The sequence below is a fragment of the Zingiber officinale genome, chromosome 8A (assembly GCF_018446385.1).
Source record: "Zingiber officinale cultivar Zhangliang chromosome 8A, Zo_v1.1, whole genome shotgun sequence".
NCBI lineage: Eukaryota > Viridiplantae > Streptophyta > Magnoliopsida > Zingiberales > Zingiberaceae > Zingiber > Zingiber officinale.
Window position 1 is genome coordinate 3,043,496 of NC_056000.1, and position 19,936 is coordinate 3,063,431.

General features: G+C 35.8%; 2 protein-coding genes, 1 non-coding gene and 1 pseudogene across 4 annotated transcripts; 1 reads left to right on the forward strand and 3 right to left on the reverse strand.

Annotated features, from left to right (window-relative positions):
- Positions 1-450: 450 nt before the first annotated feature.
- Positions 451-7,433, reverse strand: LOC122011925 (probable vacuolar amino acid transporter YPQ1). 2 transcript variants are annotated; one of them, XM_042568357.1, is made up of 18 exons: positions 7,407-7,433; positions 7,267-7,316; positions 6,622-6,687; positions 6,382-6,465; positions 6,002-6,128; positions 5,825-5,933; positions 3,260-3,506; positions 3,124-3,166; positions 3,013-3,039; positions 2,830-2,931; positions 2,604-2,731; positions 2,371-2,533; positions 1,407-1,490; positions 1,216-1,326; positions 1,096-1,116; positions 957-1,015; positions 757-847; positions 451-660 (listed from the first exon to the last, which is right to left on the reverse strand). In XM_042568357.1, the coding sequence occupies exons 5-18, from the start codon at positions 6,119-6,121 to the stop codon at positions 559-561; spliced, it is 1,407 nt and encodes a 468-aa protein (XP_042424291.1). In that variant the 5' UTR covers positions 6,122-6,128; positions 6,382-6,465; positions 6,622-6,687; positions 7,267-7,316; positions 7,407-7,433; the 3' UTR covers positions 451-558. The 2 variants fall into 2 exon arrangements, with proteins under 2 accessions (XP_042424291.1, XP_042424292.1); XM_042568358.1 differs by lacking the exon at positions 7,407-7,433 and having other exon boundaries at positions 6,014-6,128; positions 7,267-7,313.
- A 73-nt stretch (positions 7,434-7,506) lies between these two features.
- Positions 7,507-11,628, reverse strand: LOC122011926 (annotated as a pseudogene).
- A 2,145-nt stretch (positions 11,629-13,773) lies between these two features.
- LOC122011930 (protein WVD2-like 4) lies at positions 13,774-18,889 on the forward strand. The gene is made up of 9 exons (XM_042568362.1): positions 13,774-13,993; positions 14,330-14,599; positions 14,688-14,892; positions 14,968-15,026; positions 15,140-15,198; positions 16,102-16,180; positions 16,275-16,346; positions 16,461-16,571; positions 18,251-18,889. Exons 2-9 carry the CDS (start codon positions 14,363-14,365, stop codon positions 18,686-18,688), a joined length of 1,260 nt encoding a protein of 419 aa, XP_042424296.1. The 5' UTR covers positions 13,774-13,993; positions 14,330-14,362; the 3' UTR covers positions 18,689-18,889.
- Positions 18,890-19,464: 575 nt separating this feature from the next.
- Positions 19,465-19,537, reverse strand: TRNAR-CCU. The gene has a single exon. It is a non-coding gene; the product is annotated as a tRNA-Arg (tRNA).
- Positions 19,538-19,936: the final 399 nt, after the last annotated feature.

Below are 19,936 nucleotides of genomic sequence, written 5' to 3' on the forward strand. Positions count from 1 at the left end.
ATAGGAAAAACTTAACCTAATAGCCTTGAAAATTATGAAACAGAAACCCATATGTTAGTTCTTGTAAAAAACTTAAGCCACATGAATTTTAAACACTGGATAAGAACTCGTACATAGGAAAACAAGAACAATAATGATCTAATTTAATCATGAGCATTACATAAGAAAGTAAATATATAAGCATGACAAGGAAATTTGATTGAAAAGTCATTATCCATATCCTTTAGTGTGTCTGAAAGATCCCGAGGAAAAAAAAAAGAAGCGGAAGTAAACGGGAAAGATCTTCCTTGGGTGTCAGGATTGATGGCATAAAAAAATTTTAGGTCAATGAAGAACCAAGAGCACTGTCAAGATTATCCTAAACCCTTAAAAACCCTTCCCTTATATAGAAATTCAATTCGTTATCCGCTCAACTAATATGAATAATAAAATCCAACAGTAATTTCTCAATTTAAAGGACATTAATCCATCTTATTATTTTCTCGTCAATCAACATAACACAAAACCATGCATACATAATAGAAAAACAAGTCACGACATAACTTTGGGTAAATCCCCTCAAACTATAAGAACCTTTTCCTTCACTGCGGCGTCTTCCTCTTCCATACTCCACTGTTCTTTTCTGCAACCAAACTTGTAGTACACAAATTGGGCCATGATCTGTTCAGAACACCAGTTAAGGCATGACCTATTAATTAAGAATTCTAATAACATAAATCTTAATTAATTGATCGATCGATCGATCATAAAGGATACAAATAGATCCAGTAACACGCAAACTATTGCATCCAGCAACCAAGGTGCATTAGCTTTGATTCTTTCCCACTCCACGCTTCTTACAAGTATGCTGCATCCACATCATGAGATATAGATATGTAATCATCTCGATATTTTACTCGTACGTAATTAATTAAGAACTCATCGTATATATATAATTAGTGTTAGAAAGCACGTACCTTCCCACATAAGTTGCATTCGCGATGATTGCAAAAATGAACATTAGAGGGCTTAATCCCTACAAAACATGGAGTCATTAGCACTAATCATGCATTTTAAATTCCACAATTATTAGACTTGGTAAACGTACGCATGTACCTCGACACTTCCCCGCTTCATCTGTTTAACATATATGGATGAATTGAAATAACGATTAAAATTAGGAGTAAAATTATTATACCTTTATATAAATATATATATAAATGGTTTGGTACTTACGTTTAAGTAGATTTGAGGCAAACGGCCTCCCATATAAATTGCAGCCATAATCCAGCCTAATATAAGACCATAAACTCTGCCATCTTCAGAGGAACTGATCAACTCAATATCCTTCAACGTGAAGATAATTAAATTGAAGATTAAGTTTCGGTACAAGTGATCTTGATTTGTTTATCATTATAATTTATTACCTGTAAAATTGTTCTTTGCATCGAAGCTTTAGCTTGGAATGGTAATCCAATTACCACACTTGCAACGAAAGCCCCATAGCTAACCTATCAAAAGTGAACTGACAAAATTAGATACGATTTGATGATGCAATTAAGATCGACTCAAGCTACTGTTTCCAAACGATATATACATTACGATCTAATGAACCATCAGCAAATTAAATTAAATAAAAGGAGGTGAATTAATATAGTAGAAAATTAACAATTTCTTATCAAATAAAAAGAACTGGCCGAGTAATTAAGAAAAGAACGGTCATGAGATTAAGGTGATATATAAATCAGGAAGCTTTTAAGGAGATAATTTTTTAAAATACTTAAAAGAGAATATAAAAGCGATGCAACCACCGACAGCTACATCAAAACGATCTCAATCATGAACGAAGTACTGACAAAGTATATATAATCTGGGGAAAATAGGACCAAATTTTTTTTTAAAAAATACAAATTAATATATTAAAAATATGAATTTATAGATCACAGAATCAAAATTTCAATATATATATATATATATAAAATTTACGGACTAAAAATGTAATTTTTTCATATAATGAATTCATATACTCCAATATTGATTTGTCTTTTTTCTGGGAAACAAATATTGAATATCATACGGTGAGTTATATACAGTACAAACAAACAAAACCAAAATTTTCATATCAAAAGATAGAAACGTGTAAATATGCGATGACTCGTAGTGCTCAAACTGAAACTGGCATGTGGCAGGTGATTGACACGACGAATGCTTATCGTAAAGCTCCGAAGAGACTGCTAACGATCAATTAAAAATCTCCCAGATGTTTCATTATTATAATAATTGTTAACTATTAATTTGTCTTCAGTATAGTTGCTGAGTTAGATGGATAAGAACGTTATCTATAGCCAATTCAGTATAGCCGCAAGTGATGTAATTAATTCGGGCACTTACTGACGGTGACACCGCGGTGGTGTTTTGGCTCGGAGCTGGCTTGTCCTCGTCCTCATCGGACGACGAATCGTGGAAGATGGAGACCGCCGAAGGACCGCTTCGGAAGCCGAGGTAAGACACTCCGTGCGACGGGGTTCCGCTGCTCGCCAATGACCTTGCTGACCTGCATCCATCCATCCATCGCTAGTTATTGGACCATGCACGGTGGGGATTTATAAAGACAAAGCACATACGTGTAGTGTACATCAGTACGCGACGCTGCTTTAGCTGGCGCAGTGGTCGGAATGGGCCTGCTCGGCTCCTCCTCCTCCTCCTCCAGCTTTGTACTATGATTCAAAGGCCTTCTGATCTCCTCTTCCACCTAATTTATAATTATTATATTCTTAGCTAGAATTAAGCTACAGAAATCACTTGTTAATCACTTCAGAAAACAATGAGCTAGTGATTAATTAATATTACTCCATCTTCAGCGGCATCAACAAGCCTGCTTTTCCACCATTTCACCCAGTAGTCGTAGTACAGAGATTGAAGCACCAGCACCGCTGTCGTCGCTGTGTATAACTGCATCCGCCATTTTGATTTACTTCATAAATTTACAACTAACCTGCATCTTAGTAGCTAGTGATTTAATTAATTGATTACCAGAGCCGTATAAAGCTGCGTAGGTAACTGCAGGTAGAAGTAACGGATCAGTTATGAAGTGAGCGCGCATTTTAATAATTAATAAAAGCCAAAATTAGTTGTTGGCCTTACTGTCACTGGCTCAAGAAGGCAGCCAACTAGATTGAAGATGTCACTGCGCTCAGAAATTAGATTAAGGAAGGCGATTAATTAAGAGAATGTAATTGTAAGTTTGCAACTAATTAAGAGAGGAATTAATTTAATTTACCCGACGACCCAAGTTAGGAGGAGGGCGAGGGAGACGCCGTGGGCGGACTTGGTCTGGAAGTTGGTGACGAGCTGGGGGATTTCGGCGACGCCCCAGCAGAGGAGACTGACGATGCCGAGTGCGAAGGAGAACTCGCCGGCGGCGGTGCAGACGCAGTCGTTGAAGTAGCGGTCGATCCAGCGGACGCAGGGCTTCTTCTGCTCGGAACAGGAAGAGTACCTCGCGAGAGAGTTCGCCATCTTGTACACTGCACAGTACAACAACAACGACAGAGATGAGAATGTCATGGTGGAGATGGTCGCGGCTACCATGAATATATATTATATCGTGCGCTTCCGAGTTCGAACCAGTTAATCAGCCGGTTCAATTGGTCGGACCAGAACCGGTTCAATGGCTAACGACATACTGTACATTTACTAACAGCATCGTTTCCTCATCGTGATCGATCGCTTCATCAGCATGACTGACGAGTTGCAGGCGATAGGACCAGACTCCGTAGCATGGTGAAACAGACCAATTTTTACTATAGTAATATATAATTGAAACCTTTTTTATCAAAAAATAATAATGATAATATATATTTAAACTTAACTGTAACATCTGAATTAAGAGATCATTTATGTCTCCATCCGTCTCAAATCAGTCCTTAATTATACCTCGTTGTCTCTTTCTCAAATCCGATCGTCGGAAACTGCCTCGCGAATTCCTCCACCTGGTGCTGGATTTGGGCAATTTCAGACTGGATATTGGCGTCATTTTGCAGAGTAGAGTGGCTATAAAATTCTTGAGTTTTTTTTATTAAGCAATCTTCTATAACAAGACAGGAAAGGAATCATAATAAAAAAGAAAGAAAAAAGATTTATAATTCTAAAATCCCTAACTCAAAATATAAAAAGATAAAAAATTATTAAAAATATCAAAATTACCAAAGACATTTAAATTACCTAAAATACCTTGAATAAAAAAATAAAAATAAAAATTGTCAAAATAATAATAGTAATAATAATATGCAAATCACCTCACGTTGAAAGAAAGAACTCCTAGTGTTGGGTGGTATTTCAGGAAAAAGTTTATCTGATACTAAATTGATAAAACCTATTAATAGCCATAGACTTTGGGAATTCTATCCTGATGCAACTTTATTTCTAGACTCTCGAAAATCAATTTCACATCCATCAATCAACTCCAACTCTTGAAGCTCCTTTTACCGACATATTTGTCACATCTGATCTTTCAGAATTTATCGGATAATCAAAAGATGGGTAATGCAAACTATCTGCAGTTATTCTGGAGTCAGAAGTATCAAGTATGGAATTGATAGAATGATTGCTATCACTGTTCAATGCAAATTCACGGTTTCCTGTATAATAGAGTCCATCACTCCATACATCTATTTTGGGGCATCCATATTGTCTCGACTCTGGAGGAAATTAATGACTTCAGACTCGAAAACCAAACCTCTGCTTCAACTTGATCTTTAAAGACGAGTCCTTAAGTAAAAGGATATAAGGAAGTCCTTAGCTCCACGATGTTGTAGATTGAAAGCAGCGCAGATAGCTACCATTGAAATTCTCCGTAATATATACATCTGTTCCTCAAGGACAACACTGGGCCGTGGACTTGGAGTGAGAAAAACTCGTTCAACAATTGGCTCAGTCAGTTTGACGAGCATATTCACCAAGATCTTGATTATTAGTCGGTACTGAGCGCCAGCCAAGCACGACGTGTCCCAACGATTCTGCAACCTTCGTGGAAACAATTTTTCTTTGTTCGCCGCGACTATCATCTGTGCCAAGAAAAACATACCAATTGCATATTGATCGGGAGTTGGATGTTAAATGCGAACGTCCTGCATGACCTGTTGATTTTCTGATGCCGTCTCCTATTCGTCGCAAATTAGATCGCCAACTATTTTGTTCTTTTCATCTATATCTTTCTCAAAAAATTTTTTATCTAAATTAAAATAAGAGAACTTACAATCTTTAAGGTCTCACGTCGCTAGATGCTCTGATAATTGTCTCCGAAAATCTTCAAGTATCTCGTATTCGGTGTGTGAGACTTCTTCAGCCGGAATTTATCAGTTGTTGATTCAAAGAGTAATACTTGGAAATAGGAAATAAAACACACTGCCATAAATATTATTAATCAAAAAACTTCTTATATCAATCCAATCAATTAATTATTTATATAGACTTTAGTCTCCAATACCAAAGAAGAAAGGAAATAAATCTCAGCATATACCCTAATTTTCTAAAGAAAAGGAAAGGAACCCTAATAAAAAGAAAAAAAATTAATAATTACAAAATCCTTAAACAGACTCAAAATATAAAAAATATTTAAAAAATAGAAATTATCAAAAATACCTAAATTACCAAAGATGCCTAAATTACCAAAAATACATAAAATACCAAAAATATAAAAAAGGTGAAAATTGTCAATAATAATAATAATAATAATAATCTACCAATCCTCTTGCATCATTTCATTTTAACATTAAGATGAGAAACAAGTAAATATCAAACTGAACATAGAAATACAGAGTCATCCAGTCATGGAAATTTATACCTTTTATTTCAGCCTTGATTTTCAATGCCAATTTAACAGCCATATCAAAGAAGTCTACAACTTTAGCAAAATCATCTTCGACAAATCCTCTTGATGTGAGGGCTGGGGTCTGTGAAGAGGTGAAAAAATGACTAAGAAAGATCCAACTGTTTAACGACATAGTGAGATAATACAAACCGAAGCCAATACCAATCCTGATGCCACCAGGAACCATGGCAGACACATCACCAGGTACTGTATTTTTGTTAGCTGCAAAATGTACCAACTCCAGCACCTTCTCGGCTCTGGATCCATCATCAATTCCCTACAAGTGGGTTAAATCCATGAACAAATGATTCTCCTGAAAATCAATTTGCATCCAGATAATAGAAAAACCCCACTGAAATAATAGATAGATAAAAGGTTCAATGCCCCTCAGTTGTGAACAACATTATTTTGATTCAACAGAGCAACTTTTGAACATGATTCAGGAAAGCAATAATCCAACTAGTATATGACTACATGCTGGCATAATCAATTCACAAATTAGAGTATCGATAGGTGTTGAACTTACTTACCTTGGTCTTAAGGTTCACCAGTACTACTACTAAATGATTGTTTGTTCCTCCAGATACAAGATCGTAGCTTTTCTCAACCAAACACTGCCAATATGTTATTACAGCTATTTGAGTCTAATGAAGTTTGACAAATAGTGTAAGAGATCAAACAAAACAGCTGCCACTATAACAGTAGAACTTGGAGAAGTTGCTTCTTCATGATATTCTGAAAATAAAGAGCAAAGACAGAAAAAATGGCACCTTTCAGAATCTAGCACAATTCTTCAACACTTGCTATTGATAAGCTCTAAATTCTGGAGTGGTAGCCTGTAATCAGTTTAATTGACACAGGGTTAAACCATAAAAATCTGCAGTCTGCAGCAATTCCATGAAAATTGAAAACTTTTCTTGACCACAAAAACAAAAACCTGCCTGATAATTTATAATTTGTCTAACTGAATAATTTAAAAGTAGCCTTTGAATGGTTGATTACTAATTATTGCTTCAAGGGCTCAACACTAGTTTATAGCTCCATCTATCATGTGTGGCATACATGTGCAAGAGCCTAAAATAGTGCAATATTGTAGATAATCCACTGCTACAATAAATATGATGCCATTCTGGAAAGAATTTGGTTATTAAAGAAATCTTTGAGAAAAGGGAATTTTAGATACTGTACATATGTGCTCCAGTTAGTTAGAAATGAACACCGAATTGCTGATGGTAAACTCGAAGATTGTTCTAAGAAAATTGACCCTACGTTTAAAGTTGATCTACAAGGGGCAAGGGGTGGATTAGGTCAATGATTAATTAAGTGAACAAGTATTTTAACTGCTTTAGCAGATACAGTAGTTGCCAAGTATCATAGTATTCATAACCATTACTGCCTAAGACAAATTGGCATACCTGTTTGAGTGCAACAGCCAGACCTGCAATAGTATGATTGTGCCGACCACCTTGTAGTCCAGGAAAAACAGCTGAATTAATTTGATCTTCAAAATCATACATAACCTTCACAAAAATGGATGTAATTATTACTGTTATACCGTATAAAATTTAAGAGCTCCTCTGCATTAATGCATCTAAGAATTCTAACAACTCATTTCTTTCCCTTGTTTGTTGATCTCTTTTACTCCTTTCCTAAAAAAGACCATGGCTGCACGTGGTCCACGGAGTGACTTGTGAGTATATCTTCATACTCAAAAGGAAATGGGATAACACCAGCAGCAACCAGTCCACTGATGTGTGCAATATCTGCCAGAAGAACAGCTTTCTGCTTGTCACATACCTGTTAACTCCAGCAAAATACCATACAAGTAATGAGATCAAAATGTTAGTAAATCAGTATATAAATCTACCATGAAATGACTGTAGGAGATATACTTTATGAATGCGTGCATAGTCATAGAGGCGAGCATATGCACCAACACCAGCCACTATTAATTTTGGCCTAAAGAGTGACGCACTTTTCTCCAACTGTGTAGGTACAAATTAAAATGGATTCAGTTGAGAAAGGATGTGAAAAATCTTGGTCCTTATTAATTACTGAAAAGAAAAACAAATGATACATAAAATTTAATATGAAAGCAAGGATGGCATTTTAGGCATGTATTGAAATTCCATAATCCCCAAAGTTGCATGAAGATACTGTCATATCAAGGATATGCAAGCAAAAAATTGAGGAACAATTGGCAAGCCTATTTTATATAATAAGCTGGACAACAATCGATAATTGTGCTCCAGACTATGAGGGAGCATGAGTTGATAATTTAATCTCATATTACTAATTTAATCGTTAGGAATGCTTTTAGAGTCTGAAATATAAGGTGTAATATATTGTCCTTTTTTGGGTTATCTGAACTAATGCAATGCTTTATTTCTCTAAATTGAGTCAATCCTAGTAAATAAAAAAATCATGTCATCAATTGCCGCTGAAGATGTGATACATAACTGTTCTACTAGACGAATCAAAGTACAAACAAGAAACAAAGGTTTAACCATACATCATATAGTTCAGATGTCATGCTGAGCTAAATAACCAATGTGTTCTCCAAATAATGAACATTCTAACTTCCTATATATTATAATCAACATCATATGTATGAAACAATTACTGATTCACAAGAAAAATAAATGTATGCAAACAAGGGGAAAATGTACATACAGAAAGTTAATTGTAAGAAAAGGAACATTAGCCACCACCTGATCATAGTCGATGTCTCGATGAATCCAGTGCTTTCATCCAATCTATATGCATTGTTTCAAAGAATATGGACACAGCAGAGATCTTCTTGGTATCAGTCTGTATAAATCAAATAGATAATGTAATTAGATAAGATCTATCAAAAAATAGAAGCAACTAAACAGAAGCACACAGCCCTTACAGCAAAAAGATCATATAATTGCCTTTACACTAACTTAAACCTTTGCCCAAACATCAAAACTTAGGGTACCCAGATTGCTCCAACAGCTTTTGCCGCCAAGCACCAAGCTGAGCCCGGGTTCTCTCTCTAATTCATTGTCTCCTCCCTTTAGCTAGTACCAAATCAGAGACGAAGCTTGTGACTCAGAGAAATCATCTTGAAGGTATCTTGGCGTGGATACTGATAAAAGCTAGCATTGTGAGGCTAGCTAAATGCTCTCTTCAACGTTCGATTACAAACTTGAAGGCATAATTCCTGAATGAATTCTTTTTATGGTTATGTCTATGCATGTGTGTTCCTGTGTATATGTGTCCTAATAATTTAGGAATTATTATTATGCTTCCGCGGCATGTTTTACGAAAACAAAATTTTAAAATGTGCATAAAGACGCCCAACAGAAAAGACAGGAAGCAATATGTATTTTTGTTCTGACGGTAAATTTATTGTTGACCTGGTATCCATGAGAAAGATGTCCACCATGAGGAAGCTCAAGAGCCATTATTCTTTCATGTGGCTTCAAAAGTGTAGTACAGACTTTAAAGTTAGTCGGAGATCCAGATAATGATTGTACATTCACTAAAAGCATAACAACAAAGGTTAGATGAATTGGATGAGGGATAAACAAATAAGAGTGCAAGATTGGCTAGTTAATCTTTTGCTAGACAATGATCTTACAGATCTAATATAGTCAAAATTTGTCGTATAAAAATTGGCAAGTGGTAGGGTTACAACTAAATCCTACAATGGCTCAAACCATATGTGTTAATCCCAAATTATTGTTTTATTGATGACAATAGAAATACCAAAAAAAAGAAGGAATCTAAGCATGTTGCTTTTTGGCATTATGCAAGTAGGGATGTCAATTCGGGTGGGTCAGATGGGTTCGGATTGGGTTGAAGCAAGGATCTTGCAGAAAATTCTCAACCCAAACCCGAACCAAACCCGAAAACTATAAACCCGAACTTAAACCTAAACCTGGACCAACTCGAATAACACGCCAACTCGACCAAACCAATATTATTCTTTTATTTTTTAATAAAATAATTAAATAAAAATTCAAAAACACATACTAATAATATAATTTAATTAAAAAAAACTATTAGTAAAATAAATAACTTTAAAAATGAAAATAAAAAGACAAACTACCTACCTTTTTGTCTAAATTGCCTCCAAACAACTCAATCCGAGTCAATCCGAATTCAACCCGAACCCGACCTAAAAAAAATGTCGCATTAGATTTCGGATCCAACCCGATTTGACCGGACCCTAAAACCCCCAACCCTAATCCGATATTTTTCGAGTTGGCGGGTCGTGGATCGACGGATTCATTTTTGGCACTCCTACCTACACGTATCTGGATGAGAAACTAGGAAAATAAACTGAACTTTGTGATACATACTGAAACTTGGCTTTTCCATAGAATTGATCGATCAATGAAGAGTTGGTAGAAGAACTACACAAAACAACAAGCAGCTAAATACCAAACCTATAAATGCAAATATGACAACATAGAAGGTAAACCAAAAGTTACATCGGCCATATAAATACTAGCTTCTATAAAAAGTTTCAGAAGTATCTAGATTACAATAGTTACTATCTAGCTACCAATTACATCTAAGGAAGTCAAGGATAGTATGAATCATACCTCCCCATTTTGCACAATCTAAACCAAAAGTTTCCAGAGCACATTTTTGGCACAATGATTCAGCCATGTCAATGTATCTGGAATGAGGAATGAATAATTAGACTTCATCGACTAAAACTGGATCCAAAATCAAGTCAGTATGCCATTCCATTTCCATACTGAAGCAGAGAAACTCTGCTAAAAATAAGCTAATACCAATAAGAAGATAACTACAACTTACTCATTACCACCATAGTATCGCACACCAGGATACCCTTCACTATACTTGTTTGTCTTGACTGACCCTACTGCTTGCATGACTGGTACCGATGTGAAATTCTCTGATGGTATGAGTTCTAGTCCCTTCCATCACATTCCAAATTATGCAACATAAAATTTACAACTATCATTAATAGAAATTGCATCGAACAGGAAGTATATCCCAATCAACTATTTATAAGGATCGTTTACATATAAGCAAGATAGTTTCTGACGGAAATTGAACGAATGAGACTCTGAAACAGGAAAGAAAGGAGACAAATTCAAGAGGCACCTTCCACTGCCTAGCCTTCTCAAGCTCAATTATATCGGCGATCTCTGGATCTACAATATCCAGCGGCGCATTCAGCTGCTTCGTCCACTACAATGCAAATCCAAAAACCCGAGTATCAAGAAACGTTGAAACACTCTCTAATCGATCAGCCCTCGACGTACAAACGCATAAAGGACACACCGTGACGCCAGATTTCTCCTTCTCGCAGGCTACTTCGTTCGTCAATGAGGACTACATACAAACACGCGTAACAAAAGAGGAGAGAAGCTAACACAATATGTCAATATTGTAAAATGATACTGATCGGATATCAAATTTTTGTTCCCTCTATTTTCTGGGGGGAGAAAAAACAATCTTGATCCGAAAGGTGAACCATAATGATCCAAAAAACTGAATATTTGCACATAAAGAAGAACCATAACCTCCACGAACGAACAAAGATCAATTTCTACGAGAAGAAACATACCGTATAGCGGCGACTGGTGCGCGAAAGAGTGTACCGACTGTCGACGCAGGCAGATGAGAAGGAGAATCGGAGGAACAGCGACGCCAATGCCATATCCCCTCGCTCTCGGCGACCCCAGGCGGAGTGTGTCGGATTCGTGGAGGAGACGTCGTTGCGGATAAAGAACAAGAGGGTTGGTGGCGATAGGGATTGACAAATCGAAGAAAACTGGCTGAATAAAATCTAAAATCAATTAAACTGTTTTAAAAATCATATAATACAAATTATATTATTATTCGGTAAAGTAGAGAAAAATCTCCAATCATAATTTGAATTTTACATGCAATCTCCACTTATAAAAAACTTTGTTTCTATTTACTTTAACTCTCTCATGTAAATATTGTGACCTAATTGCTCCTCAAATTTTTTAGGTAAATTTACATGTAATCCCTATTGGCAAACACAACTTTGCATGTATTCCCTATTGGAAAAAAATTTTGTGTTCACTCCCTAGTCTAATATACTTACCTAATTGTGCATGATATTTGAAGTATAAAAAGTATAAAAATGTGTATAAATCCTCTTAAATTCAGTACATTAAACTAGAATCTAGTATATTTTCTATCAAATTAAGTATGATTCTTTTTCTATCTCAATTGGATGGAAAATATACTAGATTTTCTTTAAATGATACTCAATTGAATAGAAAATATACTAGATTTTCTTTAAATAATACTCAATCAGATAAAAAATATACTAGATTTTTTTTCAAATAGTACTGAATTTAGGAGAAATTATATTAAATAGGAAAAACGTCGTACTCAATTTAATAGAAAATATACTCGATTCTAGTTTAAAATGCTGAATTTAATAAAAATTATACTCATTTTTAGGGTTTAGGAAACAGGAAAAAAAATATGCTAAATTTAATATAAAATATATTCGATTCTAATGTAAAGTGTTGAATTTAAGAATTTTTTGACCTTTTGTACTTAAAAAATTTAAGGAACAATTAGGTCACAATATTTACATGAGGAAATTAAAGCAAATAAAACTTTACATACAGAGAGTGGAAATAAAGTTTTTATAAGTGGGAATTGCATACAAAATTTAAGTTATGATTGGAGATTTTTCTCTACTTTATTGTATTATTATTTTCAAATTTAATTTAATTTAATTTAATTATAAATAAAAAAAAGTTAAATTAATATTTTTTAACCAGAGGCCTAATGCTAAGAAAAAGGGAGAATGTTTGTCAAACGATATAATCAACTGTGGTGTTACGAAACAACCAGCTAGCATAGTAGCATATAGAAGTGTGGGCCCTGGCTGTGGGGCCCGTTTTTTAGTATCCAATCAAACCTGACCATGTCTTGTCTAATTTTTCAGTCAACAATTTAATTTTTTCGGGTTGTTGGCTCCTTCTTTTTATAAAATATCATATTTAATATTTAGCTCCTGCAAAATTGATTTAAGTTTTAAATAATTAAATACGTAATTATCTCTAAACATTGATGTAAGTGGTTTTGGATCAAATTTCTATTTTTCTTAAAGGATGAGTTTTGGTTGTAAGAGCGAGATTATAACTTCCATTTTAAATGGAAAATGATTGCACAACGCAAACAAAGCGTAGATTCATAATCTCTTTTTGCAGTTGCATTCCACTGCTACTCCGGATTAAGAAAGGATCCGCATACCTTTACTAATGTAATGTTATTGGGTCGGATCCTCATGAACCCGACCCGTAAATCGGGTTTAGATCTACCGTTACGATCGTCCGGTTGCTTAGTTGAGTGAGGATGGACGGCTGTGATTGAGACATGGGAAATTTGACGTTTCGACGTCGACAGCGGGGCCCATCGAACGGCCTGCGGCTTCCCTGGGCTCTCCTCTACGACGTCCGATCCGCCCGCCCCACGTTCTCGCCAGCTCACGCCGCGATGCCGACACGTAATCCAGACCAACCGGATTGTCCGGAGGCTCGCACCAAATGACTATGCGGATGTCCAAGTGGCCGTCCGTTTTTGCGATGAAACGCATAGGATCCTTTGGTAGATTTTGTGGTTCCCATGGTGGCGCATTCTCACAAACAATAAGGAAGCAGGTAGGTGACGTAGGTAAATGATAGGGTCAAATAGGAATTACCTAGTTTGAATTCTCTTTCTTGGAAGCGCCACGTCAGTAGAAAGAACGGTTTCACTACAGGTGCCCGGGATCCTGCCCGGTAGAAGAAAAGGACAAATATATCCTGGTCGGAAAATTTCTTTTTTCAACATTCTACGTAATATGAAGATTTACTCATGGGTGGATTAGTAATAATATAGTGGCAAAATGGTAAATTCATTCCGTCCACTCGCTATAGTAGTGTGAGGTCCTCCGTCCCTTCGTTGTCTTGTCACGGAGAGGCGGCGGAAAGGAGGGCGGATCGGTGGCCGGTGGTGATTTGAACTACGCGAACATTGATTCCTTTGGCGAGGAGGCGTTTGGTTCGATTTTCTTCGATCCCGGCGGTTCGATCTCACATGGCTTTTGTCCTTTTTGTGGCGGATCTCTCGTGGCATCTTGGTCCTTGCGCTTGAACTCGGAAGGTAACTATGTTTTTAGTTGATCTGTGATCCTATTATGTCTCCCGGTTTAGGGGATCGTCCATCCCAAAGTTAGGGGAATGTGTTTTGGTATTCCTGATTTCGGTGTTGCAATTATGAGCCTTTACTTTAAGTGAGTAAAACTTGTAGATCTTTCATAATGTTTTTGTTTTGTGTTCGTTCGCTGTCGATTTTGTCCTACTTACTTGAATTAGTTTGAAACGCTGCATTTGTTTGATGAAAAGTTTGGAACACTATATGCTATAGCCTTTTCATTTCGCCGGCGCTTAAGTTATCTGGATGCAGGAGAAATGAGTATCATCTTTTTCATTGTTGCAGAGTTCAACTTCGGTGTGGGCGTATATTTAAAGGATGGAATCTGGTGCCATACACGAACTGGAGTTCCAAAAGGAAATGGCGGATAAGGATCCTGTGGTGAATGGAGTTGGGCCAAATGTGATCGAAGAAGATAGCAACCATTATGTTGATACTGTGGAAGCCATAACCCGCTGCACAAAAAAATCAGATGGGGAAGTTGTTGATACTTCTGAAGAGGTTAATGAAGGTTCTGTATCTGTTGCAGGAATCAAATCATCAAATTCTGTTGAGGTATTTGCATTGATTTCTTCTTTTTTGAGCCTTTTTTTCTTGCGCAGAAGTCATTTTGGTTTAGAATAAGTATTCCCTATAATTCCAGACATTGAGATCCGGTGAAGACGTTCAATCAGAAAAGGCACAGACAGACAAAGGGAGTCATAATGGCCATTCAAATGAACTCCAAAAGAAAAAATCTGCTCTTGTGCCGAGTCACTCATTTCCTTCTAAAGGCCATGTTGGGGCCAGTGGGAGGAAGAACTCGGCAATCATAGTGCAACCTAAGGATGCGCCCTCGACTATTAATCGTATTTTTTTTTCCAACTTCTCTGGTATTCTACATGTATCCTCTTCTTCTCATGTAAATCGTATGCTTTTCTCAGCCATTCATCCTGGGAAGCAACCTTCTTTAACAACTGGGACTTGCACTCGGAGATCGTTGGTAAGTTCCTTTGTTTTGTTTCTCTAACTCTAAGTAGTGTCATAAAACCCTCATACTATTTGTGCTTTAGTATAGTGCATTTGTTACCTTTCAACTATCTTTGTTAATACCAGCCAGCAAAGACTGGTTCAGTGGATGCATCTGTAGAAGATATTGCTTCAGAAACTGGAATGTAAGATATTTGTGCATTACCTAGTTCTATTGCTGCTCTACCTTTTTACGTTGATATAATATCTTCAGTCACTCATAGAAAATAGAAATATAGTTGCCATTATTTTTCCTACAGTAAGGCTAAATATGAAATTTTATACATGGTAGTCAAATTCCATCATTAGCTACGGCAGTAAAGTCCTCAGATCAACACATCCTCTATGCAATATATAATATAAATAGATCTCTTTTATAAGTACATTTTCTGTTTTCTTTTTTTTGCTAAGGTACTTATTAAATTCACAAGCTGCCAGTAATTTAACCTTTAACTTATCTATTAACGTGCACCCTCATCCAAGAAAGTCTAACATCATAATCAATGTTTCTAGTGTTATTATCATGTCCACAGAATATCAACTAATATCGTTACTCGGAAGGTAACAGCATCAGCTATATTAGTTGTACGATGCTGAAAATTTAGACTATCTAAAGAGTGTAATCATCATACACATCAAACAGGCATTCATTTTTTTTATGTACCTTGGGCCTTTTGAAGAAGCCACAGATCTTAGTTCCTTTAATGCATCTTGTTAAAATCACCTTACAATTTCTAAAGGTGCCTCTGCTTTGATGCCTGGCAACTTAGCTCACCTATCAAAGACCTGCTTAATATGGCTTTTAATTGTTAGCTTACTCCATACCAGTACTGGTTCATGTGATGGATAAGTTACATATGGACTGGAAAAAGTATCATAAATCTCATAATTGAGCTCAAATAGTTTAAAGCTAAAATTGAATAATGTATTAGTGATTATGAGATTGTGATGCCTTTTGAACTACACCGTGTAGGTGTAGCTTGAGGTTGCACATAACATAGCATATGCTTGTCGCATTTGTATTTGATAATCATGTTTGCCCTTCCCAGTGGTTCTCCACGTTCAAGGAGGAGCACTATTTCTGGTTTTAGTTTCAGATTGGATGAGCGTGCAGAGAAACGCAAGGAGGTTATCAATGGTTTATTCTACTCATTTATAATTCTCCGGCAAAGTGAAACATTTTACTCACATTTGAAAATATATCATTTCAATGTTTTCTCAGTTTTTTATGAAACTTGAAGAGAAAAATCATGCGAAGGAAGTAGAACAGACAAATTTGCAGGAAAAGTCTAAGGTAACATATAAGAGTAACTCAAGTTTTTTTGTCCTTTTTTCTCAGCAGAAATCTTAAGACAGCCTCCACAGTTCACCTACATTCATACTCAAGTTATATAATATTATAATACAGGAAAATCAAGAGGCTGAGATCAGACGGCTGAGGAAAACCTTGACTTTTAAGGCAACACCAATGCCAAACTTTTATCAAGAACATGGTCCTCCGAAAGTTGAACTGAAAAAGGTAGCAATTCTTATCTGCACTATGCATGGCATGTGTTTGCACAATCTGGTGGATTTTATAATCTGATAATGTTGTTACTGATATATCCATGTGGTTTTTAATGGCATTTAGAGGACAATTTAATTTGGCATTCCATCATATGTTTTGAGGATACAATTCAAGACGATAATGTTATCTTTGCTTAAGAAATTTCAAACCTTGTCTTTATCTTCCCCTTTCTTTTTCTTTTGTTGATCTTTAAGATCAAAATGTCATTTTAATCCAATGGAATATTGTACCTCCACGGTCAAAGTTACTATTTTCATTTCATTGACACGTGAGGTGTAAAATATGTTGGGCGCCCATGGTCACATCTACCATGACATGGCATGAGCCATGCTTAGCACAGAACAACCAATGAGTTCAAGTTGGGCTTCAGCTGAGACAAAATCAACCAAGTTCGGCCCGATTTCTTATTTATAAATGAATTTTTAAAAACATTCAATATTATAAATGAAGAGAGCATCGTACATGCAATATTATAAATATAATTATTAATAACATTATTAAAGACTTGTTATTAGTTTTTATATTTTATAAACAAAAATATGAATTCTAATATCAAGATTTTCATCAATTATTTTTTTTATAAAAAAAATCCCTAAGTTTAGAATTTTGTGTGCCTATTATTTTTAATGTTATTGAGCTTGTGCCCCTAGTCGACATAGGCACAATTTAGCTAGGCATGGACTTGTTGAGCAGTGTAGGGCCCTGTTGGGCACTACAACAAAAAAGAGTTAGGCCCTGGCCTAGCCCATTGGCACCTGATGATCATGTTATCCATTATTTTGTCTTGAGCTAGTAATAATTCTCAATCCTCGTGGCCTTGAATTTCAATTATGGGTATGGCATAGGTTAACTTGTTAGGTTAATTATTTTGTTAGTTAAACTGCTCTTTTGGTTGTCTAGAATACTTGGATAATACTTATAATAAAATGGGAATAGGAGATGAACTTTCTTGATCATGTGGACTCTTGTTTATTTGATGGTGCGTAGAAGTGAAGAAATAGTGAGATGCTATAAAAAAGGGCCGTGGAAATTCCTAAAAGCATCAGAACATAGATTTTGAGATTTAGTGTTTGTAATTGCAACAGGTGGTTCAAAGCAAATCAACCATAATTCAAGTGATGTGATAATCATCAATGAAGAAATATGATTTTTCTGATTGAAGTAACCTTGAAAAAGCTTTTTTTTTTCAAAAAAAAAAAATTATAACCTAGATACTCTTGATTTAGCAAATTAGCTTACTACTTTGTCACTTGAAACTAGGGGGTTTTCAATCATCCTATTAAACCTGATCCTAAATCACCATAACATATACCAAACAGCTCTTGTGTCACTATGAAGCTTTATAATCACTTAGAGCCCTAAGTAACATGTCTTCTTGGAAACAGAATGTAATTAGAAATTTTCACTTTTGCATTTAGTTCGTGCAAAGTATGTCATTGATTCTAATATAACTCTGGAATGTTAGAAAATAACAAGTGGTTCTGAGGAACCAAATGCTCTGTTGCTATCCTCAAGTGTCCTTTCATCAAGTATTCTTCTCTTCTCAAAACATCCTTTTGATACCACTTATGCAACTTTATTTCCCTTTAATGTTCTAATATTAATATTACCACCCATTTATCTTGTATTAGATCCCACCGACCCGTGCTAGGTCACCTAAACTTGGCCGACGCAACCCATCCAATACAATAATAGAAAAGACTTCAGAGGCTACCTGGAGCATGCACCTGGCTCCCACCACAAAACTGAATGAAACTGCAGCAACAAATCAAGGGAGATCAAGTTCAAAGAAGCCTATTGAAAGATCACTTGCCAAGTTTCCTTCTCAGAAATCAAAACCTGCATCACTGGAAGCTAAGCCAGCTGCTGCAAAGCCCAAAATATCAATCAGAAGGGCAAAAGTGGAGAAAGTTAAACCTGAAGCCAATATTGTTACAACAACAGAAGTTGCCACCGAAACAATTCCAATACTGGAACTAGCTCCGGAAAGCAGAGATGAGGAATGTAACCCGGATGTAAACTCTCCAAATACTGAAATATCTTCTCTGGAAGTGTCAGCACAAGGTTAAATGCAAAGTTTGCTTCCCTATATCGTACCAGCTTTGTGACAACTCGAGAGTATTGTGTGCTGTTTCATGTTGTGTATTCCCCTGTTTCCCAAGGAGACATTGGTTTATCAAACTTTTTTATTTGATCATGTATATTATAACTGACTGTTGTTCAATCCACGTGTATACTTGAGCCATTTCTCAATAGGTGTTGGAAATCTAGATGTTGTTTCTAATAGAAAGGTATAATCTGTACCAGATGGCTTGTGATTTGGAGATCACGGCTTCCCCGATTCACAGGATTTTGGAGACCTGTTGCAGTACAATGACTTTTATCTGATTCTTAGCTGCTATAGTATAGAGAATATAGCGCATGAAATATTAATGTTGCACAATTTAAACAATTCTTAGCTCCTACATGATAAAAATACTTAGCGAGCAATAAAAAAATATTAAAATTAAAAGTCTAAATAAAATAAATATTTTAAAAGTTAACTTCTTAATATGTATAAATTTATTCGAGACAAATAAGTAAAATCTTCTACCTCATAAATTAATTGGGTGGGATTATAAAAAATAAATAATGATCAAGTGAGAACTCAATAAAGAGTTGAGAAGAATCTTATCTACACATCTCGAGCACAATTAAAACTCAGAATATGTACATAGATGTAGACAAATGTCACACAGGAAATCAATATGATTTCCACGTGGACATAATGGATAAAAACCTTTAGTTGTGTTATTCAAATTAATACTAGTAAAATTTAGGCAGTATAATATGGAAAAAACACATTCGCGCCAGGTAGGGGTCGAACCTACGACTTTCTGCTTAGGAAACAGACGCTCTATCCACTGAGCTACAGGCGCATTACAAGTTAAGGGAGATACCTATTATATATATACATAATTAAGTATTATGTCTCCTACCATTAATATTTAGTTAGTTTCTTAATTTTTTTTTTAAGCATATTTCTTCCTCCCAAACTTGGCATGGCAATGGCAACAGACTTTATTATACTTTTAAAAAGAAATAATTTATAAGAAGACACAACAACGCCAATAAATTAGATCTGCCCATGGTCACTGACGGAGCCAGCCCGATTGATCTACCCGCAGTGTGAACTACGTCGACGTCATCATCCAGACTGCTCCCTTTTTCTCTTTGATTTTTTTTCTTTTTCTCAAGGTAAACTTTATAGTTTTTCTCCTTGACTGTCATAGGCTACCCGAGCTACAGCCCGGGTAGCTTAAAGTGTGGCTCCGCCT

What these genes read in the sequence shown, in the direction of transcription:
- LOC122011925 (XM_042568357.1), bottom strand. Translation starts at nt 6,121, where the DNA reads ATGATGGATCCAGAGCCGAGAAGGTGCTGGAGTTGGTACATTTTGCAG. An exon ending in CGCAGCTTTATACGGCTCTG is followed by an intron (nt 2,932 to 3,012) that starts GTAATCAATTAA and finishes TGGCGGATGCAG; the next exon opens with TTATACACAGCGACGACAGC. An exon ending in CGTACTGATGTACACTACAC is followed by an intron (nt 2,534 to 2,603) that starts GTATGTGCTTTG and finishes GGATGGATGCAG; the next exon opens with GTCAGCAAGGTCATTGGCGA.
- LOC122011930 (XM_042568362.1), top strand. Translation starts at nt 14,363, where the DNA reads ATGGAATCTGGTGCCATACACGAACTGGAGTTCCAAAAGGAAATGGCG. An exon ending in TGCGCCCTCGACTATTAATC is followed by an intron (nt 14,893 to 14,967) that starts GTATTTTTTTTT and finishes TGCTTTTCTCAG; the next exon opens with CCATTCATCCTGGGAAGCAA. An exon ending in CTTGCACTCGGAGATCGTTG is followed by an intron (nt 15,027 to 15,139) that starts GTAAGTTCCTTT and finishes TGTTAATACCAG; the next exon opens with CCAGCAAAGACTGGTTCAGT.